Source organism: Amphimedon queenslandica, unplaced genomic scaffold, assembly GCF_000090795.2.
Source record: "Amphimedon queenslandica unplaced genomic scaffold, v1.1 AMPQUscaffold_13263, whole genome shotgun sequence".
In the NCBI taxonomy this organism is placed as follows: Eukaryota; Metazoa; Porifera; class Demospongiae; order Haplosclerida; family Niphatidae; genus Amphimedon; species Amphimedon queenslandica.
In genome coordinates this window covers 1-24,704 of record NW_003546501.1, presented here as the reverse complement: position 1 = coordinate 24,704, position 24,704 = coordinate 1, and the positions used below count along the sequence as shown (strand labels likewise).

At 35.1% G+C, this 24,704-nt stretch overlaps 4 protein-coding genes across 5 annotated transcripts in view; 2 read left to right on the top strand and 2 right to left on the bottom strand.

Moving 5' to 3' along the window:
* The window catches only part of LOC100641263 (nipped-B-like protein), a 23,114-nt gene extending 20,910 nt beyond the window's left edge, over positions 1–2,204 (top strand). Inside the window, exons 42-43 of the mRNA XM_019999480.1 lie at positions 1,626–1,778; positions 2,052–2,204. Coding sequence (XP_019855039.1) covers positions 1,626–1,778; positions 2,052–2,096 — 198 coding nt within the window. The 3' untranslated portion in view covers positions 2,097–2,204. The remainder of the gene's footprint in view (positions 1–1,625; positions 1,779–2,051) is intronic.
* Positions 2,205–13,076: 10,872 nt separating this feature from the next.
* LOC105313619 (afadin- and alpha-actinin-binding protein-like) lies at positions 13,077–17,896 on the bottom strand. Of its 2 annotated transcripts, none has more exons than XM_019999493.1 (14): positions 17,728–17,896; positions 17,524–17,675; positions 17,407–17,464; positions 17,127–17,342; positions 16,144–16,259; positions 15,392–15,443; positions 14,864–14,989; positions 14,720–14,816; positions 14,469–14,641; positions 14,376–14,423; positions 14,186–14,314; positions 13,981–14,071; positions 13,698–13,921; positions 13,077–13,267 (listed from the first exon to the last, which is right to left on the bottom strand). In XM_019999493.1, exons 1-14 carry the CDS (start codon positions 17,878–17,880, stop codon positions 13,178–13,180), a joined length of 1,725 nt encoding a protein of 574 aa, XP_019855052.1. In that variant the 5' UTR covers positions 17,881–17,896; the 3' UTR covers positions 13,077–13,177. The 2 variants fall into 2 exon arrangements, with proteins under 2 accessions (XP_019855052.1, XP_019855053.1); XM_019999494.1 differs by having other exon boundaries at positions 14,376–14,420.
* A 17-nt stretch (positions 17,897–17,913) lies between these two features.
* LOC100640252 (probable 60S ribosomal protein L37-A) lies at positions 17,914–18,927 on the top strand. Its single transcript, XM_003388326.3, has 3 exons — positions 17,914–17,980; positions 18,297–18,432; positions 18,620–18,927. The coding sequence occupies exons 1-3, from the start codon at positions 17,978–17,980 to the stop codon at positions 18,826–18,828; spliced, it is 348 nt and encodes a 115-aa protein (XP_003388374.1). The 5' UTR covers positions 17,914–17,977; the 3' UTR covers positions 18,829–18,927.
* A 967-nt stretch (positions 18,928–19,894) lies between these two features.
* Positions 19,895–24,691, bottom strand: LOC109583950 (tudor domain-containing protein 1-like). The gene is made up of 15 exons (XM_019999496.1): positions 24,550–24,691; positions 24,160–24,297; positions 23,761–23,887; positions 23,509–23,698; positions 23,211–23,352; positions 23,068–23,159; positions 22,873–23,020; positions 22,563–22,741; positions 22,170–22,336; positions 21,477–21,969; positions 20,936–21,335; positions 20,564–20,757; positions 20,317–20,439; positions 20,165–20,221; positions 19,895–20,064 (listed from the first exon to the last, which is right to left on the bottom strand). The coding sequence occupies exons 1-15, from the start codon at positions 24,557–24,559 to the stop codon at positions 19,990–19,992; spliced, it is 2,535 nt and encodes an 844-aa protein (XP_019855055.1). The 5' UTR covers positions 24,560–24,691; the 3' UTR covers positions 19,895–19,989.
* Between the last annotated feature and the right edge of the window lie 13 nt (positions 24,692–24,704).

Genomic DNA, 24,704 nt, shown 5'->3' with positions numbered 1-24,704 from the left:
ATACTCACCTAAGACTCAGTACTGCTGTGCCGAGTAATGTCAGCAAAGTTAGCGTGGACTTTTACAGAGTTAAATTTAATATTAAGTTAAATAAAGAAGGCGTGGCAATTAAAAGCAAATTATTATTATTTATCTGCAGAGAGAAGAGTCGAATCCTTTTCTTTCTTGTACATTTAGTACACTAACAGGTGCTAAGTTCTGCTAATAAAGTAAAGAAACCTTTTTGTAACATTTGATTTTTCATGTTGCGGACCCTAACATAAACTAATAATTAACTTTTCAAAATCAACAAAAGATCCAAATAACTTGATCCTCTACATAATTGGTTATGGTACTGCTGGGATATCATACTTTATAATGTCAGTACTGGCAGGGGCGTAGCTGGACCTTGGGTGATGGTAGGGCAAAGAGACAAAATGGCGCGCGAAGCGCGCCGCAATTTTGGCCACACCCCTTTTACGTAACAAAATGGAAGCATTTTCCTGCAAGCTGAGCGAAATCAGAGTGAAATTATCATTGTATATAGCTTTAAAAAGAGCTGTGGTTATCAGCCACCCCCTTTTGTTATTTTAAGAACAATGAATATAATCTTTTGGGTTATAATTTCAATGAATATAATTATAAGGGCACTTTGATGGTAGGGCCCAGGCCCCCTCAGGCCCTACCTCAGCTACGCCCCTGAGTACTGGTTGTGATTATTTTCATTGTAACAATCACAAGATCAAGAAAACATCACCAAAGACAAGAAGACAGTGAAGCAGAGTCTCTACTGGTCACTGATAATAAATGGAAAACACTCAGCAAGCAGTTACTACCACTAGTAGTGTATCCAATAGTTAACACAGTAATGGCTGTGATCTTCTATCCACTTTTAGTGCTCTATTATAATGGCGACACTTTTCCAGGTGTCTATCTCTATTCATTGATATCCTCTTCTGGTCTAATCACTGGCACTATTGTTATAATACATCTTTGTATATTAAAGTGTAAAAGAAAACAAAGAAAGAAAAAAGAAAATGAAAGGCCACAAGAAGCTCTTTGTGTAGTGCCCAATAACTATACTGATGTCTTCACAAGAGAAACAGTTGCATCAACAAATGCACGTACTACATACAAATTTACTCGTACATCAACCTTCATGGTGAACTAATTAAAAACTTATGAACTTACATTAAATTATGTATTCAGTGCACATTGTAGTAGGCTTATTGCATGCATTGTATGTTTTATGCAGATATAGTATTTGTGCTAGAGGTCAGGTACATCATTGTCTGATGTTATAATAACAATTAGTGTATTAAGTGACTTGTGAAAATGTCATGTGACCACTATTGCTGTTTTAGCTCCTGCTAAAGGTGAACTTGGCATTGTTCCAGTTGTAGATCTATAGCTGTTTCTTCTCATTTTTCTTTACCTTTCATAAGATATGGATGATTGTAAAAGAAATGAGACACATACCATCATGGCTGCAATGGAAGGAGTTTGTGATGTTCTAGGAGGCATAATATGCATAGTGGCCCTGCTCCTTGCAATAGCCAGTAGATTCTATAAAGATATTGTACAAAGATCAAGCATTACAATTGCATGCCACATTTAAGAACTTTTTGACAATCTTTCCTCTACAGTTATTAGTACCTCATAGCAGTGTTCATCCAGCAATGAAGCAAGGGAGTAGATCAAGGACCTCATCAACCAGTTCCACCAGGAGTGGAACTCCAGCATTGAAAAGAAATAAAGACAAGAAATCTAAATCAGCTAAAAAGAAAAAGAAAATAATGGTATGTTCATATACATGTATATAGTGCATGCCTTTTGGAGTAACTTTAAAAATTCGTAAAAAATCCAATTTTGATCAGAATCAGCTCAAACTTTTATGCAATTTATGTTATGTAGAAAGTTTGAGCTGATTCTGATCAAAATTGGATATTTTTATGAATCTTTGAAGTTTCTCCAAAACTGGGCCAAAGTCCCTGTACTATAGTACAGGGACTTTGGTCCAGTTTTGAAGCAAATTTCAATATAATGTACATGATGTTTGCATACATATATAGAGAGTATTATCAGATGATTCAAATTCAGGCAATGAGTGGTCATGACATTATTGAACCACTTCATAGAGGAACTATGACTTATTATTATTATTATTATTATTATTATTATTATTATTATTATTCCAATTGATTATGCAGTTAATCACTCATTTATTCATTCAATGATTTTTCCTAGCTATCTCTCTCTGTATGACATCATATAACATCTCTCAGTCTCTCTCTCTCTCTCTCTTATTTATATCATTGTGTTAATTCATTTCCCTATTATGATTATTATAAATACATGCAGTATCATACAGGATTCGATAATTCTTGAAGGAATCATGCCATATCATCATGTAGCAGACTGGTCTTTCTTTGTACTCTCATTCAAAATTTTTGTATAAACAGAATTGTATTATGATTAGATCTTCACCTTTGAACTTTATAACCACCATCAGTGCAGCTCAGGTCCACTCCAATCTCCACCTCATACATTCTTGCCACAGTAAATCAGGATGTATTTGCTCACTTCTTCATCTGTTTCCCCATATGACAACACCTCCAGCAACAGTGACTGTGATAATTGGAACACTGGGAGTACAATTGCCACAATAGAAGAAGTATGTGGTGGTCTAGGAGCCATAACATGTATAGTGGCCCTGGTCTTTGCAATAGTCAGTAGATTCTATAAAGATATTGTACAAAGACTGATAATGTACAAACTGGTTACAATGTTAGTCTTCTCTCTATCTCAGTTAACATCATTTGAATATGATGACAGCTCAAAAATATTCAAAGCATTTGCTATAGCTATTCCACATATAACCTACTCCTCTAATGTAGTGTTCACCTTCTGGTTAACCATTATCCTTTATCTTTGTATTGTGCACCTCAAGGAATTGAAAAACTTTAAGAAACTGGAACCGATTGCAATCATAACTTTATGCTTTGCTATAGCTGCCTATATCCCCTTTGCTAAAATTGATCCTTGCACTCAAATAATGCATTATGTTGTGTACGGTACTGCTGGGGTATTATACTTTATAATGTCAGTACTTGTTGTCATTATATTTATTGTAACAATCAGAAGATCACGATTACATCACCAAAGACAAGAAGACAGTGAAGCAGAGTTTCTACTGGTCACTGATAATAAATGGAAAGTCCTTAGCAAGCAGTTACTACCACTAATAGTATATCCAGTAGTTAATACAATAATAGCAATAGTTTTCTTCCCTCTTTTAGTTGTCTATTATAATGGTAGTACTGTGCCCTATTCGTTAATATCCTCTTCTGGTATAATTACTGGTACTATTGTTATAATACATCTTTGTATATTGAAGTGTAAAAAACAAAGAGAAAGAAAAAGGATGAAAAAGAACAACAAGGAACAGCAAGAACCTTTCTGTGTAGTGCCTAATGATCACAATGATGTCTTCACAACGGAAACAGTTGCTTCATCAGATGCACATACTGCCTACCAATGCAATCATACATCAAGTTTGACAACTGTTACTGCTGATGATCAGCTACCAATTAACTAACTTTATTAATGAATAATTATTTTTAAATGCTGTTTGTTTTTTTGCAAAAAAATTGATCTTGTTGCAATCTCTTAATTGTACCTTATCATAAGATCTACAACTCCTTCACATGTGTAACACTGCACACATTACAATAACAACTCATGCATGTGATTAGCATGAGCTTCATGACTGGGCTACAATAGTGCATGCCTTTTAGAAAAACTTTAATTAAATTCATAAAAAATACAAATTTGATTGGAATCAGTTCAAACTTGTATCAGAAAAATTATAAGACTGGAGAATTCTCTCCTTTTCAATTTCAGCAACTCTGTGCAGTTCAATCACTCGGTTATTCATTCAATGACTTTTCCTAGCTATCTCTCTGTTTCTGTGTGACATTATATAACATCTCTCAGTCTCTCTCTCTCTCTTATTTATATCATTGTGTTAATTCATGTTCCTATTATAATTATTATAAATGCATAAAAATTGTCATGACAATTATTATACCAGTTACTAGCACTCATTACTCTTATCATTGATGTGTTATTGCATGATTTATACTGTAATATCTGTGGGTAGCTTGTGTTCAAGAGTTCACTCACTGATATGATGGACTCTTTTTGTGAAAATGTACTGTGTGTTATTTTAACAGCTCATGGTATAAGAACTTGCATTAGTTTTTCTCTACTAGTTTTGCTGTAGGCTCTTAATTAATCACTGCTGCAAAGGTGCTCTTTCTTTTCATTTCTTCTTCTCATTTCCTGTTACTCCATGATGATGGATAAAGCATGTATGAATGTTACAAATGAAAAAGTCATTACCATAATCGAAGGAATCTTTGGTGGTCTAGGAGCTATAACATGTACAGTGGCCCTGGTCTTTGCAATAGTCAGTAGATTCTATAAAGATATTGTACAAAGACTGATATTGTACAAACTGGTGGCAATGTTAGTCTACTCGCTGTCAGAGAATCTCTCTCTTGCTTATGATGATTCAAGGATATATAGAGCTGTGGTTGTATTCATAACTCACACTGCCTATTATATGAACTTGGGATTTGACTTCTGGCTAACCATTACTCTCTACCTTTTTATAGTTCGTCTCAAGGAACTTAAAAATTTCAAAAAATTGGAACCGATTGCAATCATAACTTCTTGCCTTCCTCTTGCTTGTGCTGCTTTTGTTCCATTTACATATATTGACTGCTCTGGACATAAATGGCAAATTAACTTCTCCTCAGAAGCAAGAGTATCAACAGACAATAAATACAGCCTGGTCCTCTACATATTTCGTTATAGCATAGCTGGTATATTATACTTCATAATGTCAGTATTAGTTGTTATTATTTTTATTGTAACAATCAGAAGATCAAGAAAACATCACCAAAGACAAGATGACAATGCTGCAGAGTCCCTACTAGTCACTGATAATAAATGGAAAACACTCAGCAAGCAGTTACTACCACTAATAGTGTATCCAATAGTTAATACAGTAATGGCGATCATCTTTTACCCACTGTTAGTGCTCTATTTTAATGGCGAGACTTTTCCAGGTGTCTATCTCTATTCGTTAATATCCTTTTCTGGTATAACCACTGGCACTATTGTAATAATACATCTTTGCATATTGAAGTGTAAGAAGAAACAAAGAGAGAGAAAAGAAAATGAAAGGCCACAAGAAGCTCTTTGTGTAGTGCCTAATCACTATACTGATGTCTTTACAAGAGAAACAGTTGCTTCAACAAATGCACATACTACATACAGATTCACTCGTACATCAAGCCATGGTGAACTAATTATGAGTTTAAAAACTTATGAACTTATACATTAAATTATGTACTGAGTACACATTGAGTAGGCTTATTGTATACATTGTATGTTTTATGCAGATATAGTATTTGTGCTAGAGGTCAGGTACATCATTGTCTGATGTTATGATAAGAATTAGTGTATTAAGTGACTTGTGAAAATGTCATATGACCACTATTGCTGTTTTAGCTCCTGCTAAAGGTGAACTTTGCATTGTTGCAGTTGTATAGCTCTTCTTTCTCATCTTTCCCTATTTCTTTCTTAAGATATGGAGGATAATTGTATGGAAGATGCACATATTATTGTGGCTACAGTGGAAGGATTTGGTGGTGTTCTAGGAGCTATAACATGTACAGTGGCACTGGTCTTTGCAATAGCCAGTAGATTTTACAAAGACATGGTACAGAGGCTTATTGTGTACAAACTGATTACAATGATAGTGTTCTCTTTATCTCAATTCATCATGTTTTGTCTCAGTGTTGCTTGTGTAGAGCATAGATCTATTGCTGTAATTCTATCTCAAATTCCCTACTATATTAATGCGGGATTCACCTTCTGGCTAACCATTACTCTCTATCTTTGTATTGTGAGTCTCAAGGAACTTCAAAACTTAAAGAAATTAGAACCAATTGCTGTCATAATATCATGCTTGATTCCTCTTGTTACGTTAATTCTATTTGTCGTTCTATTCACCTATATTGACTCCCCTAAACATGAATGGCAAATTAACTTAACTGAAAACTTGGCCCACTACATCATAATTAGTTATAGTATTGCTGTGACATTATACTTCATATTATCAGTACTAGTTGTCATTATTTTTATAGTTACTATCAGAAGATCATGGATGCATCACCAAAGACAAGATGGCATTAGAGCAGAGTCTTTACTAGTCACTGATAATAAATGGAAAATACTCAGCAAGCAGTTACTACCGCTAGTAGTGTATCCAATAGTTAATACAGTAATAGTAATTATAGCGGCAATTATCTTCTTTATTCTTATCTGTTTAAAGGTCATAACTAATGATGAGTATCTCTTTTCGTTAGCATCTTATTCTGGTCTAATTACTGGTGTTATAATTATAATATATTTAAGTAGAGTGGAGTATATAAAGAAACGAAGAGAAAGGAAAGAGAATGAAAGGTCACAAGTAGCTTTCTGGCCTAGCAATCATGATGACATCTTCACGAGTGAAACAGTTGCTTCAACTGATGCTAGTACTACCTACCAGTACACTCGTACATCAAGTTATACACTGAGTCTATTGCCAGTGAACTAATGTTCCAATTAGATTGTGTAGAAATATTTATGTAGTATAGATCTAGGCTGATTGTATAAAACTGCAGATAAAATTAATAGATATTTCAGTGCTGCATGCGTGTATACTTAATTTTTGTATCATCAATATCTATTTGAATGTTTTTGTGCTATACATAATTATAGATTTATGGCCCTCACACAAGTGACATTCATAATATACAATGTATATGTGATATTGCACTTTGCCCAGTGACCATTACTCCATTGTTATGATAACAGCTAGACTTGTTACTATAAATCTACTCTTTGTGGAATGTGCACAAGTCAGCAGATTTCCCTTCTTTGTTTTGAGATATGGATAACACCACTAACTGTGATGATTGGAACCTTGTAGCCTCAGTTGCCATAATACAAGGAGCCTTTGGTGGTCTAGGAGTCATAACATGTACAGTGGCACTGGTCTTTGCAATAGTCAGTAGATTCTATAAAGATATTGTACAAAGACTGATAGTGTACAAACTGGTGGCAATATTAGTCTTCTCACTATCTCAAGTGACATCATTTGAATATAATAATGGCTCAAACACATTCAAAACAATTGCTATAACTATTCCACGTATTACCTACTCCTCTAATGTAGTGTTCAGCTTCTGGTTAACCATTATCCTCTATCTTTGTATTGTACACCTCAAGGAACTGAAAAACTTTAAGAAACTGGAACCAATCGCAATCATAACTTTGTGCCTTGCAATAGCTGCATATATCCCCTTCGCTAAAGATGATTATTGCACACAAATAATTGATTATGTTGTGTTTGGTACTGCTGGGGCATTATACAGTATAATATCAGTACTGTTTGTGATTATTTTCATTGTAACAATCAGAAGATCACGAAGATATCACCAAAGACAAGAAGATAGATCTATCAGTAATGGTGAACCGAGTGAAGCAGAGTCTCTACTGGTCACTGATAATAAATGGAAAACACTTAGCAAGCAGTTACTACCATTAGTAGTGTATCCAATAGTTAATACAGTAATGGCTGTGATCTTCCTGCTCTCTGTTCTTAAGTCTGATAATGTGACTCTATATTTTGAATTGTTATTTGTATCCTCTTCTGGTCTAATCACTGGTACTATTGTCATAATACATCTTTGGATATTGAAGTGTAAGAAGAAACAAAGAGAAAGGAAGAGAATGAAAAAGAACAACAAGGAACAGCAAGAATCTTTCTGTGTAGTGCCTAGTAATCACAATGATGTCTTTACAAGAGAAACAGTTGCTTCAACTGATGCACGTACTACATACCAATGCACTCATACATCAAGTTTTATGTCAGTTAACTAGATCTGATAATATACATTGAGTTATATAGTTGTGTGTTTTCCTTACACTTTCCGTATAATGTGCATTTTCAGTTTGCACTTTAATTGCCAGCCAATTCAACTGTGACTATTACTATATTGCTATTATATACTTACTCATGATGCTGGGCCAACTAATAGTGCTTAATAGTGCTTGTAACATGGGTACTCTTGCATACAGTGGAATGTGCATTAGACTGCAGATTTGTACTTGTAGCTCCTCCTTAATTTATTTCTCTTCTTTTCAGTGTTTTGTTTTTCACCTACAAGTGCCTAGTCATCACAGTGTATTGCCAGTGAACTAATGTTCAGATTGTGTAGCATATTATTATAAAGCATATAGCTAGGCCTATGATTTTATAAATATTTTTACTGCATTCTATATCATCCTTACGTTAATTTTGTTATTATTTTATGCATGTTTGTGTGCTTATAACTATATCTAGAGTTAGTAATCTCATACAAGTGACAGTTCATAATATACAATGGATGTCGGTGATATTGCACTTTGCCCAGTGACTATTACTCTATTATTATGATAACAGTTAGACTTGTTACTATAAACCTACTCTTAATCTACTATCATATCTATAATTTACTCAGAATGTGCACTACAAGACAGCAGATCTGCTTACATTCCTCCTTTTAGCTCCATAAATCCTTGACTTACAGGATGTATTTATTCGCTTCTTACTCTCTTCCCCAGGATAACAACACCTCCAGCAACAGTGATTGTGATATTTGGAACACTGGGAGTACAAGTACCATAATACAAGGAGTTTGTGGTATTCTAGGAGTCATAACATGTACAGTGGCCCTGGTCTTTGCAATAGTCAGTAGATTCTATAAAGATATTGTACAAAGACTGATATTATACAAACTGGTGGCAATGTTAGTCTTCTCATTATCTCAAATAATGTCTTTCAAATTTGATAGTGAATCAATCACATACAAAACATTTGCTATAGCTATTCTACATATTACCTACTCCTCCAATTTAGTGTTCACCTTCTGGTTAACTATTACTCTATACCTATGTATTGTATACCTCAAGGAATTGAAAAACTTTAAGAAATTGGAACTGATTGCAATCATAACTTTATGCTTTGCTATAGCTGCATATATCCCCTTCGCTATAGAGTATTCTTGCACTCAAACAATTCATTATATAGTGTATGGTACTGCTGGGATATTATACGTCATTATGTCAGTACTGGTTATCATTATATTCATTGTAACAATCAGAAGATCACGAAGACATCACCAAAGACAAGAAGACAGTGAAGCAGAGTCTCTACTGGTCACTGATAACAAATGGAAAATACTCAGCAAGCAGTTACTACCACTAGTAGTGTATCCAATAGCTAATGCAGTAATTGCTGTGATCTTCCTGCTCTCTTTTTTTACTTCTCAAGGCGTACAATTCTATCTTGACTCATTAGTATCCTCTTCTAGTATAATCACTGGTACTATTGTCATAATACATTTATGTATATTGAAGTGTAAGAAACAAAGAGAAAGGAAGAGAATGGAAAAGAGCAACAGGGAACAGCAAGAACCTTTCTGTGTAGTGCCCAGTAATCACAATGATGTCTTCACAAGAGAAACAGTTGCTTCATCAGGTGCACGTACTACATACCAATGCACTCATACATCAAGCTTCATGTCAGTTACTGATGATCAGCTACCAAAAATTAACTAACTTTATTAATGAATTAGTAAGAAATGTTGTTTTTTTTGCAAAAATATTTTCGAACCTAAAAGTACAACAAATACGAACATTACGGTGGGTTGGGCTCTTTAGCTTTCACATCATTGGATTGTACAGAAGATTGCCTAATCCTGCGACAAGAGTTTCAGTTGGTTTATTTTGTGAAGTGGGTGATTTATTATTGAGGATAACAACTATTAGGAAGCAGCTGTTACTCCTTATAAGGAAGGTAAGGGAGATGTCCTTGAGTGAAATCTCCTGTACCTTATCATAAGATCTACAACTCCTTCACATGTGTAACACTGCACACATTACAATAACAATGCACCTGATTAGCATGAGCTTCATGACTTGACTATGATAGTGGATGCCTTTTGGAGCAACTTATAAAATTCATAAAAAATCCAAATTTCGATTGGATTTTTTTAAATCAGTTGTCACGTGCAGTTTTATTAACATGATTCAGTTGATTCTGTATCATTAGTGTGTTCATGTAACTTGTTGATTGCATTGCAAAAATTTTAACAGCTGCATCTATATTAACTGTTTCATAACTTCCTATTGTTGTTTTGTGCTAGTCAATCGTGTGAGATAAAAATTTGTAATTATAGTACAGATTCGTCTTCGATTCTCATTATATTCGACTGATTCGAAAGACATGGGTAACGATAACAGCTGTTATTATCTAAATAATGCTACAGAACTTCGAAGAGACATAATGGAAGGAGTTGGTGGTGGTCTTGGAGCTATTGCATGTACAGTGGCACTGGTCTTTGCAATAGCCAGTAGATTCTATAAAGATATTGTACAAAGACTGATATTGTACAAACTGGTTACAATGATAGTCTTCTCTCTGTGTCAAGTTCCGTTAGTTATTATTCATAATGACACAATAGGGTATATAGTTATTACTATACTAAGTCAAATTCCCTACTATATCAACATGATGTTCACCTTCTGGTTAACCATTATCCTCTACTGTTGTATTGTACACCTCAAGGAATTGAGAATCTTTAAGAAACTGGAACCAATTGCAATCATATCATCATGCTTGTTTTCTCTTGTGAGTCTTGTTTTCATTCCACTCACTTATATTGACTGCTCTGAAGATAAATGGAAAATTGACTTTTCAAAATCAGCTAACGATTCAACATACAGTTTAACCCTCTACATTGTAACTTGTTACAGTACTGCTGGGATATTATACTTCATGATATCAATACTGAGTGCTATTGCTTTTATTATAACAATCAGAAGATCACAAAAGCATCTCAAAAAACAAGATGATGACAATGAAGCAGAACCTCTACTGGTTACTAATAGATGGAAAATACTTAGCAAACAGTTATTACCACTAGTAGTGTATCCAATAGTTAATGCAGTAATAGCGATAATCTTGAATAGCATTGTTTTAGCGAGTTTAGAAGATTCTAAAAATGTATATCTCTTGTCATTAATATCTTCTTCTGGTCTAATCACAGGTATTATCATAATAATATATTTAAGCGTGTCGAAGTTTAAAAAGAAACAAAGGGAGAAAAAAATGACTTTACGAAAAACTTTCTGGTCTAGCAATCATGATGACATCTTCACAAGTGAAACAGTTGCTTCAACTGATGCTAGTACTGCCTACCAGTACAATCGTACATCAACTTTTACATTGAGTGTATTAAACTAACGTTTCAATTAGATTTGTGTAGACATAACTTTATTATAGATCTAGCTAGAACTATATTGTATAAAGTGCAGGTACAATTTATATGATTTACGTTTATAACTTCTTTAATTTGTGATTGTATTTTACAAGTAAAATTTGTAACAGATAGAAAGCAATGCATAACATGCATGTAACTTATAAGGATACAACAGTTTTGGTTGTTCATGCTAGCTAAAGGTGTCTAATTCTGAGCCAGCACATTTTCTTTCTCCTAAGCATGGATAATGACAGCAACTCCTCAAGCTACAGCAAATTATGTGATGATTGGGAGATTGTGGATGCAGTTACAATAATGGAAGGAGTTAGTGGTGGTCTAGGAGCCATAACATGTACAGTGGCACTGGTCTTTGCAATAGTCAGTAGATTCTATAAAGATATTGTACAAAGACTGATAGTGTACAAACTGGTGGCAATGTTGGTCTACTCATTATCTGAGATAGTGTCTTTTAGATATGATTATGACTCAGAGATTTATAAAGCAACGACTTTAGTTATTCCAAATATTGTCTACTGTGTTAATCTAGTACTGACATTCTGGCTGACAGTTATCCTTTATCTTTGTATTGTACACCTCAAGGAATTGAAAAACTTTAAGAAACTGGAACCGATTGCAATCATAACGTCATTCATTCCACTTGTCATAGCTGGTTCTATTCCATTCATCAAGTATGACGATTGTTCGGAAACTTTGCATGTTCAATTCACAGAAGATGGAAGAAATTATTATCAGCTTTATATAATAGCGTACGGTACTGCTGGTATATTATACTTTATAATATCAGTACTGGTTGTCATTATTCTTATTGCAGCAATCAGAAGATCACGAATATCCCACAAAAGACCGGATGAGTCACTGCTGTTAGCTAGTTTCAGCAATAGATGGAAAATACTCAGCAAGCAGTTACTACCACTAGTAGTGTATCCAATAGTTAATACAGTAATGGCTGTGATCTTCTTTCCACTCATAGTTCACTATTATACTGCTAAAACCTCCATAGGCTCCATCTTCTATGCACTGATCAGTACTTCAGGTATAGTGACAGGTTGTATCGTAATGCTCCATCTCTTAATACTCAAATGGAACAAGAAGCAAAAAGAGAGAAAGAGAAGAAAAGAGCGTGAGATGGCAGGAGCTTTTTGTATAGTACCTAATTCTTATACTGATAAATTCACAAGGGAAACGGTTGCTTCAACAGATGCTGGTACTATGTACCAATTTACTCGCACGTCAAGTTTTAATGACGAGGAAACTACCACAATAAATTGAAGTAGTATACTATTCACATCTTTAATTATTAATAATACATTTAGTAAGTATATTATTGTAGATTAATTATAGTCATTGACTGCTTTATTGTTCTGTCATTGTTCTAATAAGACTATTGTTATATAAACTGTAAGAAGGGAGACAATGCAACAGCCAACAGAGCAAAAACGTGATAGAGTAAAGTAATAAATTAGTGATAAAGTTATAGCCATAAAATTTGATAAACTATGTGTGTGTAGATGCTAGCACACTCTATTCTTTTGCTCTGTTGGCTGTTGTATTGTGTCTTCTGCTTACAGTTTATGTAACAATAGCAAATTTAATGATTCAATGTTTACAATACTATAGTTGAGAGCTATAAGATGTTAGTGGGTTAGATTGTGATTGTTTTTTGAATTACTGATGAGATAAACAAGAATAAAATACAATTAATGACAACAATGTTCAGTTAGAGAGGTCAGAGTACAAGAGAAAGGAACAGCATTTTAATCATTCAAGACCTCCAGCCCATCATCAGAAGTTAAGGATAGATCTTGTTTAAGATCAATGTCAGTAGGTACATCAGTAGGAGATACCTGTACAATAGATGGACAGTACTTTGATGTGTGTTTAGTTACAGTTTATACAAGTAGAGAAGTGTGTACAGAAGTGTTAACCACAATGTAGTGCAACCCACGATAGCTTTTACAAATATCAGAGTATATAATGAGACTTGGAATGGATGAGCACTGTATCTTCAATCGATTCGTTCCTAGTGTTTCTACAAATTTTTGAATGGGGTCTATGTACCCCTACTAGGCTATAATATATGTAACACTAATGTAAAACTGTAGTACTTACACACAAGTTATAATAATACTAATAATAATGGTATTATTATTCAAAAAACACTATGATAGTAAAGAAATGCTGTATATATGTACATGTATTTGTGATTTAGCTAAAGAACACATCAAAGTAGCAAAGCAAAGTACATGTACTTTAACATGTAACATGCATACATACTTTTGATTTGAAAGGAGTAACAATTGATTTATTAACAAAAGGTGGTGGTGAAGGTTTGCGACCGGTTGATCTCAGTGGAGTGTACGGGGTCTGGAGTGGTTTTAATATTGAGCGTGGGGGCCCACTGGGACCGGGGGTGGTATAATGAGAAGATTTCTTGTGTGAGGGTTTACGAGTTGAGAGAGAGAAAGGGGTTGAATTTAAACGAAGAAAGAATGAGTCCACTGATAAATAAAAATAAATAATTAAAAAAAACAAATAAAATAAATAAATTTTTACTCACAATCTGACGTGGTTTTGCCGGGTGTGGCAAACACAGAGCTGTCAAGTTGTTGGGTTAAAAACGTTGCCTTCTTGTCTTCAAAATTACGACGCTTAAAAAATTAAACGATACAATCAGTGCAAAATTATGACTGACATTCAGTAAAAATTATAACTCAAACAACTCTAAATTTTATGGGTGTGGGTATATATTTTAAAGCTCTTACTTCTCGATCAAGCTGTCTAGCTAGCAGACCTAGTCTCTCCTCTTCGTTTTTAAGATGTTCCTCATGATTTTTATTCTTTTCTTCTCTTAAAACAAGCATCTCTTCTTTCTTTAAAAACTTGGACTCATTCTGGGAGAGAGAGAGAGAGGGGGGGGGGAGAAGTGGTTAAACAATATTATTAATGACTAACTAAAAATCCAGCCCCACCAGGATCAGAAGAGCTCTCTTCCAGCTGCTTCTAAAGAAATACGCTCACTTTAAATAATTAATTGATGTCTCCTACTTCAAGCAGCAACTCTTGTTGGCTAATGATGTCACGATAATCTGAAAGTTTCTTTTCCAAATCCTCAATTTCTTTGTCGTAAGATTCACTTGACGAGGAGGCGTGGCCTTTCTTTAACGAGACAATGTACTCACGGAGACGATCGTATTTATCACGTAAATTCTCTTCTATATCTGTAAAAAGAATTACTAATAATTTACTGGAAGTATACCAATACATGAACAGTAGTATACTGAGTTATACTGACATACCCTGTCTAACAATATCATATGGCATCTGATAGTGTCCGCTATCAAGAAGCTCCTCTCTCTCTCTTTCGTGAACACTTGACTCCACCTCTTCCTCTGCCTACACAAATTAATATTCATTAATATTCATTATTATTAATTAATTACCTTATTAATGAAGCTGTGACTTGGTGACGATAATGAACTAAAATATTTATAATTTAATAAAGTGACGAGCTCTTTCTCCATGTTACATAAGGAATCTCTTAAACTAGAGTTCTCTAAAATTAGCTCCTGAAGAATAAAAAAAAAAAGAATAAAAATACTTAAATATTATTATTATTAATCACAAGCTAAAATGATACCAAGTGCATACAAAAATAAACAATATGTGACCATAATTGACAAAAGGTACCTTATGGCGGATATTAAAATTCATCTTTATAACAAAAAATATCAACCTGTGAGTGCTCTGTTAGTCAACAATTGTTTCTATAAGTTACATAGTAACTTTTTGCATCCTCTGGAGTAATTTCATGATAAATGGAGCTCAGGAACTTGGATTTTTTAGGCTTTAAAGACCAATTTTCCTATCCGCCATAAGGTACCTTTTGTCAATTATGGTCACATATTATTATTATTATTATTATTATTATTATTATTATTATTCATGTAACTACATCTTAATTCTCATACCTTCTGTTTCTCTTCATAATGATTCACTACTAATCTATAAGCACTGATGTCCCTAATGAAATAATTGAAAGTATTAATTGGAACCAGTTTAAGCAGTTTTTAAACTGTCATTAATATAATTTCATTGTTGTATTAGATCAGGGCAATTATGGTGTATTGCCCATTCAAAAATTAACTGCAATTAACTGCACAATAATATATACATGATTCACAGCCGTGACTTACTGCTGGTCTCTTTATAAATGCATAAAACGTTATGATGCTATCGTGGGTCGGACTATAATGATATTCATTACTTGTTACTGAGGCTTGTAACACGTAGTTGGAATCCACTCAAAATTATTATCATACGTAGCATATATCAACAGTATATTAATTATTAGTTTAGCTATAACTTGAATAATATTAATCAGAATCAGCTCAAACTTTCTACACAGCATAAGGACATCAATGTGTATCAGAAAATGTAATAAAAATTGGGGGTGATTTCGGAGCCATTTTTTGGAAAAAACCATGGACTATAGCCTTGGGTATTTATCAGATTTTTGGCATTTTCTTAAAATGGCCGTAACTTGAAAAATTAAAGTCGGAATGAGCTCAAACTTGCTACACAGCATAAGGACATCAATATATCTCAGAAAATGTAATAAAAATTGGAGGTAATTTCGGAGCCATTTTTTGGAAAAAACCATGGGCTATAGCATCAAGGTCATTTCAAACATATACTATACACTGTATAATTGTACACATACTCAAATCCTCTTGCTCCTCCTACTCCTCCTCCTCCTCCTCTGCTGCTGCTTGATACTTGTAAAGTGTTGAGTAGTTTCATTCCTAACTTCTTCTCTTGATTCTTATTTAACACCAACTACAAATACACACAGTAAAGAAGTATATACTACAACTAACAATCTAATAGAAATAGACTTTGGAAAAAATCCAAATGTGATTGGAATCAGTTCAAACTTTCTATGCAACATAAGTACATGTATATGTATCAGGAAATGTAATAAAAATTAAGAATTCTCTCCTTTTCATTTTTGGCAAAATTTGGCCCGAGACCATGTACTATAGTACAGGGACTTTTGTCCGATTTTGGAGCAACTTTAAAAATTCGTAAAAAATCCAAATTTGATCGGAATCAGCTCAAACTTTCTATGCAACATAAGAACATGTATATGTATCAGGAAATGTAATAAAAATTGAGAATTCTCTACTTTTCATTTTTGGCAAAATTTGGCCAGAGACCATGTACTATAGTACAGGGACTTTTGTCTGATTTTGGAGAAACTTAAAAAATTCGTAAAAAATCCAAATTTGATCGGAATCAGCTCAAACTTTCTATGCAACATAAGAACATGTATATGTATCAGGAAATGTAATAAAAATGGAGAATTCTCTACTTTTCATTTTTGGCAAAATTTGGCCAGAGACCATGTACTATAGTACAGGGACTTTTGTCTGATTTTGGAGAAACTTAAAAAATTCGTAAAAAATCCAAATTTGATCGGAATCAGCTCAAACTTTCTACGCAACATAAGTACATGTATATGTATCAGGAAATGTAATAAAAATGGAGAATTCTCTACTTTTCAATTTTGATGAAATTTGGCCAGAGACCATGTACTATAGTACAGGGACTTTGGCCTGATTTTGGAGCAACTTTAAAAATATTTCCAGTACAGTTTCTGTATTGCCATAGCCTACTACAACTACCCTAAGACCTCCTCCTCACCTGCCCTAGCCTCTCGTTAAGTCTGTGATACTCTCTCTCCTTCTTTCTCAGTTCATGTTCATACTGAAGCTCCTTCTGACTCATCCTGTGCTGGACCTTATGATACTCTTCTTCTTGAGACTTCAACTGAAGAGACAGCGACCGATTCCTCGAGAGGACCTGTCTCTCCTTCTCCTTCGCCTGAGCCAACTTCCTCTCCAGCTCCTCAATCTGAGTCTAGGGGAGGAGGGGTCGGTTACCATAGCAACGGCATTACCGTAGCAACGGTCGTCACGGTTACCTTCATCCGACTGTTTGCTTCGTATTGAAGAGTAAGGTCACTCCTAAGTCTTTGTAAACTGAAAATTAATAAAAAATAATTTAATTAAAAAATAATTATTAATTATTTCAATATTACCTGAGGCTCATAGTTTCGTTCCTGTTATTAGATTCTCTGTACTGCTTTATGAGGTCATAGAGGGTGTTCAACATTTTAGAAGAAGACGGGACCTCCTTATTCTCTTTATCTGAATCAGACATTATTGACTGGAATCCAAACACTTCCAACTCCTAAAAAATCAAGAAATAAGAATATATAAATATATAATAATAATATTTTTGCCTGATTAATGTAAATGGCTGCTTCAGTGACATTGTCTTCAGTACAGAATATAATCTCCTCCTCATCCTCCGCCTGCTCCTCGGGCTGGTTGTGCCTCAGGTAAGGATACAGGAGAGATGATGGAGACGAACCTACTGAACTCTCTGACGCCATGTTGTATCTGAATTGCCCGCCTCACACTCACAGGAACTACGCATGCGCAGTACAGCCTCCCAGGCTCCTCCCTTCCCTGTAGAGGACCTGTTTCAACATGGTGAGTGCTAGTGAATGTACTTCTTTATCTTATGCTATCCATCGATAGAAAGAGAATATCTTATATTGCATGATGTATTTTACATGTATTTCATTGTATGTTAATATAATTAATGATAAATATTGCTACTGGAGCCTGCTTTTTAATATAATAATAATTATTAATTTTATTTATTATTTCTGCCATTGTACCTTGTATGTTGTATGGTAGTGCAATGGGTATGTTAATTTATTTTAATGCTATATTAATAGCAAGTTTTAAAAATTTATTTATATTTAAATCCTTTTGTTGACGATTGGTTTGTTACTATTTTTAGACTAAGGGTACCTCAAGTTTTGGTAAAAGGAACGACAAGACTCACACCCTCTGCCGAAGGTGTGGCCGTAAGTCCTACCACATACAGAAGAAGAGGTGTGCTGGGTGTGGCTACCCCGCTAAGAGAAAGAGGAGATGTGAGTGGGAGGGGATTCAGTATTTAGAAAAATGTCTACTGTGTGTGTGTGTGTCTTAAATTTTATTATTTTAGTTGTATCATTACCTTTTTGTTTCTACTATTAACTATTGTATATATGTCGCCATGTTATCTCTTTCTCTCTCTCTCTCTGTCTGTCTCTCTCTCCCTCCCTCCCACCCCCTCAGTTAATTGGAGTGAAAAAGCCAAGAGGCGGAACACCACAGGCACTGGTCGTATGCGATACCTAAAGATCGTCCACAGAAGGTTCCTCAATGGATTTAAAGAGGGGAGTCAGCCTCTTTCAAAACAAAAGATCAAGTCTATTCGGATTGCCACTCGACAGAGGAAACTACAGAGGCAGCAGCAGCGACCGGCCAAACCAGCTGCTACATAGTGACTGATTATAATTATTAATAATTGTGTCATGTGACATATTATACTATTAATATTCCTGCGTCTCTTTAATGGAAGATCTTAAATATTTCACACAAAATCATTGAAGAATGTATACAATTGGTACACAGGTGCTGTTCATTCAATGGAGGTGTATGCTATAGAGAAGCTGCTTTGCAATCATTGATGGAGTTCATTATTTTCACTGAATTAAAAATTTGTAAAGGCACTAAAGGGCCAAGGGATCGTAGCCCTATGCCCATCCAAAAAATGGCTTTTATCAAGCGTGTAATTTTATATTTAGCTCCAACAGAAGGAGCTGTTTATAAATGCATAAAACTTCACAAGGCTATCGTGGGTTGGCACTAATGATATTCATTGCAATGGACAGGATGTACCTTTATAATGAGGACACTTTGTAATGTCCCAATTGGTACAAGCCTATACAAAAGTACCACTGAAATGAGGACACCTCTGTATTAAGGACAGGTAGTGTGGGCCCAATGGTGTCCTTAATAAAGAGGCTACACTGTACATGTATTAAGGACAGGTAGTGTGGGTCCAATGGTGTCCTTAATAAAGAGGCTACACTGTACATGTATTAAGGACAGGTAGTGTGGGCCCAATGGTGTCCTTAATAAAGAGGCTACACTGTACATGTATTAAGGACACAGGTAGTGTGGGTCCAATGGTGTCCTTAATAAAGAGGCTACACTGTACATGTATTAAGGACAGGTAGTGTGGGTCCAACGGTGTCCTTAAATAAATAAAGTGAGCAAAAACTCTCAATTATTTTAAAATAATGATTAAATGGATGGATGGATGGATAAATAGATGTAACAGAAATCACTCCATAATAATGATCACATAATGTTCAAAATACTGTAAGAATCAGTTAATGATATCACACTTGAACAATGTGACACTAAAATAAATATATACAAGTGTGTGCAGATAATTTTAAAGAACTCTGTTCTTAATAATAATAATAATAATAATAATAACAACAACAACAACAACAACATACCTAGAGTATGATTATGATGATGATACATTTGAATACCTTGTTGATTATAATAACAATAATAATAATACTAATAATAATGTTGATGATGATGATGATGATGATGATGATGATGATGACCAAAGGCAGCTGCTACTTTTAAAAAGTAGACAAGTATTTCTCAATTTCTACACCGTCAAATGTAACTAGGATATCACCAGACCCCTGGGCCCCCTGTGGTGTGTAATAAAATTGCAATCAAAATTACACGGGCAGCTCAAAAATTTAGAAAGGCAACCAGTAAAAAATAGTAAGGTATTAACCCACAACTAACTTTGGCTACTTGAACTTCAACTGCTTTATCAATCAGTACTTCTTCTAAAAGATTTATCTATAGAAAGAAAGAGTCAGAATATAATGTAATGTATGAGAGTTCATAAAGCAGTGAATTACATGTATGTACATGTACATGTACAGTCGGCTCACCGGGTATCTTTTGTTGAAACTCTTCAATTTGAGGACTAACATTGGAACATGTGGGGCCACTATACAATCAATGATGTCATTAATGGGAACCTCCTCCGTGTTACCATAGTCTACAAAATGAACCTAAAAATATAATAATAATAATAATAATAATAATAATAATAATAATAATAATAATTTTTAACCATAACCATAATAATAATAATAATAATAATAATAATAAATAATCTTTATCATTACAACTCACAATGGCTGTTTTCTTGTGTTTATTAAGTTTCAATATGGTACCTCTATACCAGTCTGAGGATTCTTGGTACCTGTATCTAGCGAGACAGGCTTGAGCTACACTCAGCGAGTCAGGATTAGTGCCAGCAGTAGCAGCTGTACCGTACATGGAGACTGCTTCTTCAATGGAGGCTTCTACTTCATTTAAATATTCTTCTACAGAGAGAGAGAGGGAGGGAGGGAGAGTTAAAGGGAAGATAAATTATGTACAAGTAATGCAATTTAGACCACATAAAAAAGGAAATTCTGACACTATAAAATCGCAATTAAATACTCTACCCTACAAAACCCCAAACCTACACAATACATCAAAACCCATTGGAGAGTTTCTTACTGTTAGCGACTGGCTGTCCGTACACATAACCTTTCTCGTTGACCCACGTGATGACAGCATGGAACGAAAACTCTGGCCACACCTCCTTCAAATAAGAGGCCCTCCCTTTCATTTCCACAGGAGCCTTTCGTCCTGGTATCCTGCTCTTTGATTTATGCAGGGGAGAGCTCCTCCCAGACGAGATGGGCGTGGTTTTTAAAGACGTGTCAGGCGTTACCAACGGCGACTGGGTCAGCGGAGACGTACTGGAAGAACTAGAGGGAGGCTTGGTTGCCATGGTGACCTGTTTAGACGCAATGTTGGGGAGGAGAGAGAGAACATTGACTGGATTAAGTTGAGGAGATCGTTTGACAAAAATGTCGACAATGAAGAGTGGAATGCCACATATTTCAAGCTTTTTCTAAAAATGTAAAAAAATCAAAGGAATAAAGATACATGTACAAATTAAGAATAAAAATTTGTTAATAATTTACATGTACATGACTTTAAAAAACACGGAATTTAAACACATATATAAATATTCTAAAATTCCTGATATTACCTTGAATACAACGTTAACCTCCTGGTCAATGACAATCCCAGTGAACTCAAGTGAATCAGTTAGCTCCACCCCACCACCTGCTCCAATCTCAACACCGAACCCATCCAGGGAACAAGGCAGTGCCATTGCTGGTATAGTCAGGGCCACACCCAACATTGGTCTAATGTCACTCACATCAATCTCCTTACGATCACCATAATCAATGAAGAACACGCCCACTTTACGTCCCTGTACAAACTCTATGAAAGCTCTATGGAACCGATGGGTGGAGGAGTAATAGGCTAGACAATAGTCGAGAGGCAGGGGGTAGTAGGAGGGAGGGGGAGGAGGGAGGTTATCAAGGACTGACTCTAGCGTTTGGAGGGTTTCTACATTAGAGGACAAGTGGACGTGGAATTTAGTAAGAGTCTCCACGTGACTGACGATGGCCGGTTTACTGGTACCTTCACTGGGAAGTACTGGCAGAGCTGGTTTGGACCATTCGGAAACAAACCTGAACAATAAAGAGAATGATCCTATGTACATGTAACTGTACTAACCATAAAAGTTTTATAACTGTTACAATAACTACTAATAACTATTAATAAACACTTAATAACTATTAATAAACACTTAATAACTACTACTTAATAACTATTAATAACTACTAACTATTAATAAACACTTAATAACTAGTGCTAATAACACACTCACGATGCTTTCCCCATTTTAATAAGTGCAGGTCCTATCAGACTCATACTGTTGTCCCTCAGTGCTACAGAAATAATGGAACTATCCTTATTTGGAGTAGACACTGGTACTATCGTCATGAGTAGGTCTTTGCCAATATCAGTAGTCATCTTATGGAAAAACTCACACACCTTACAATGGAGGAAGTGAATAGAATAGAATATACACATAACATACATGCATGTACAAGTATATATGGGGGTAATTTTGGAGGACTTTAATTTGTGGTGAATTTCTAAATTTTTGTTGATTGGCAGGTCATAATTTGGCTGACTTGTGTTCAAAATGACTGCTAAAATGTCAAATTATGTAAAAATTCCCTCCTCCGATATTACCAGGTCACTGGTACTGTCTCACCTCCTCAGGCCATGAGAGGCACCCATTGGTCCATATCACATCAACAAGACGGCAGTGAAGAGCAGCTGGTGGTTCGTTAAGCAACGCCACATCATCAAGAGGATAGAGGGTCTTCTTTGGTACCACACAAACATTACCATAATCAAGGAATAGAACCCTGAAACCACCTTTGACCCTACCTGAGTGTACATGTACATACATAGGAGAGAAAGAGAGATAAGGTTTAACATCGGACATCAAGAAAGGATACACGTTATTAAAAATGAGCGTGTCTTGGCCCCTCCCATAGACACACCCTGTTTTCTCTTACTCAAAATTTTTGCTCTAAAATATTCATCTTCGTAAGGAGCAATTACAAGTGACCCAATTTGAAAATTTAAAGACCCCCTGGGGAGTGATATGATTTCTTTTATTTTTGCTGAAATATCAGCTAATCTCATATCGTTAGAATCTGTAGACTGGGAGAGAGAGAGAGGATGATAATAATAAATGATTCTTTTCTTACCAGCTGGACGTAAAAGTCATGAGGACTGCTGGCCGTGATCATAGAGACTCTGTGGGTGGAGCAAAGGGGGAGTGGCTCAACTGGAGGCAATTCTAAAAATTAATATAAAAATTAATTATTAATTATTAATTATTATTTTTAACCTTGTAGAGGAAGTTCTGGTTTCGGATTTTTGCATCTCTTGGCTTTACCCTGTATGACGAGTTGCCTAGCAATGGATAGGCCACCACTGCTTGATGGAATAATAATATCAACAAAAAGGACATTCCCTTCCTTGGAAAAAACCTGAAAATTTATTGTATTTTATAAAAATTTATTAATTTTTTTGTAAAAATTATTTAAAATATAAACTTTTTTTTACAAAGATCAACACTTCAAAATAATAATAATTATAAATTACAAATTAAAATTTAGTAGTAATGATAAAATATACCCACATACCTTCATCTTAATATCGGTTTTATCTTCACAGACGCTCTTAAAGAATGAATTTGCCGAATGGCTCCAAACGTTTTGTGGAGTGATCTGGTACTTGTCATGTCTTCCGGAAGACATCGGCCCAATACCTTCCAACCGACACTTATGAGCAAAAAGAGGAGTATCCTTGAACTTTGACGGGAGATAGAACAAACTATAAAAATGACAAGGGTTGACATGACGACTGTTGCTAAGGCAACCGTTGCTAAGGGTTACCTGTGTACGTTGATTATTTCAGAGTTCCCATAGTCAAGGAGCTGAACAGAAGGGTAGGAGTGATCATCAGAGGATTCAATCTGACAGCGACGGTAAGAGTCTTCACGGACTACAACACAGACCAGATCTACAGGAGAGGGAGGGAGGGGGGTGGTTAATTGGGGAAATTCTCCATTTTTATTACATTTCCTGATACATATACATGTTCTTATGTTGCGTAGAAAGTTTAAGCTGATTCCAATCAAATTTAGATTTTCTATGAATTTTTAAAGTTTCTACAAAATCGGCCCAAAGTCCCTATACTATATCATACAGGGGTGCTGGCCAAATTTTGCCAAAATTTAAAGGGTGAGAATTCTTCATTTTATTACATTTCCTGATACATATACATGTACATACTTTTTTGTAAGCCACTGATCCTCTGAAGTGATTCTCCTTTAAGCTCTGAATGAAAGTGATCCAATGATGGAAGGTCACTGGTGTACTGAATGTAGAACTCACTGGGTGAGTTAATATGACTGACTATGACACCAACAGCTGCAGGAGAGAGAGGGAGAGAGAGAGAGAGAGGAGGGGGAGATTAAGTAGTGACATTAATGTGCAGTGATACATGTACTATATAGGTATAGCTGAAAAATTTGGATGGAATGAATTTTGGGTTTACTTCAACAAAAATTAACACTATAGGCCGCTATTAAAAGAGGTCAAAGTTTAGTCAAAAATTAAAGAATTGTTCTAGCTACATGTGCATATAAATAAATAAATAAATAAAATGGCAGTATTTCTCACCTCCAGTCATATCAGTATCAGTAGGTCCGGGGGTACTTCCCCTACTGCTGCTGCTGGTACAAGAACTGTAACCTCTCGGGACCTTAGGACTGAGAGACGGAGAGAGGAACTGACTGCTAATAGGAGGGGAGGGGCAGGAGGAGGAGAAAAAGAGA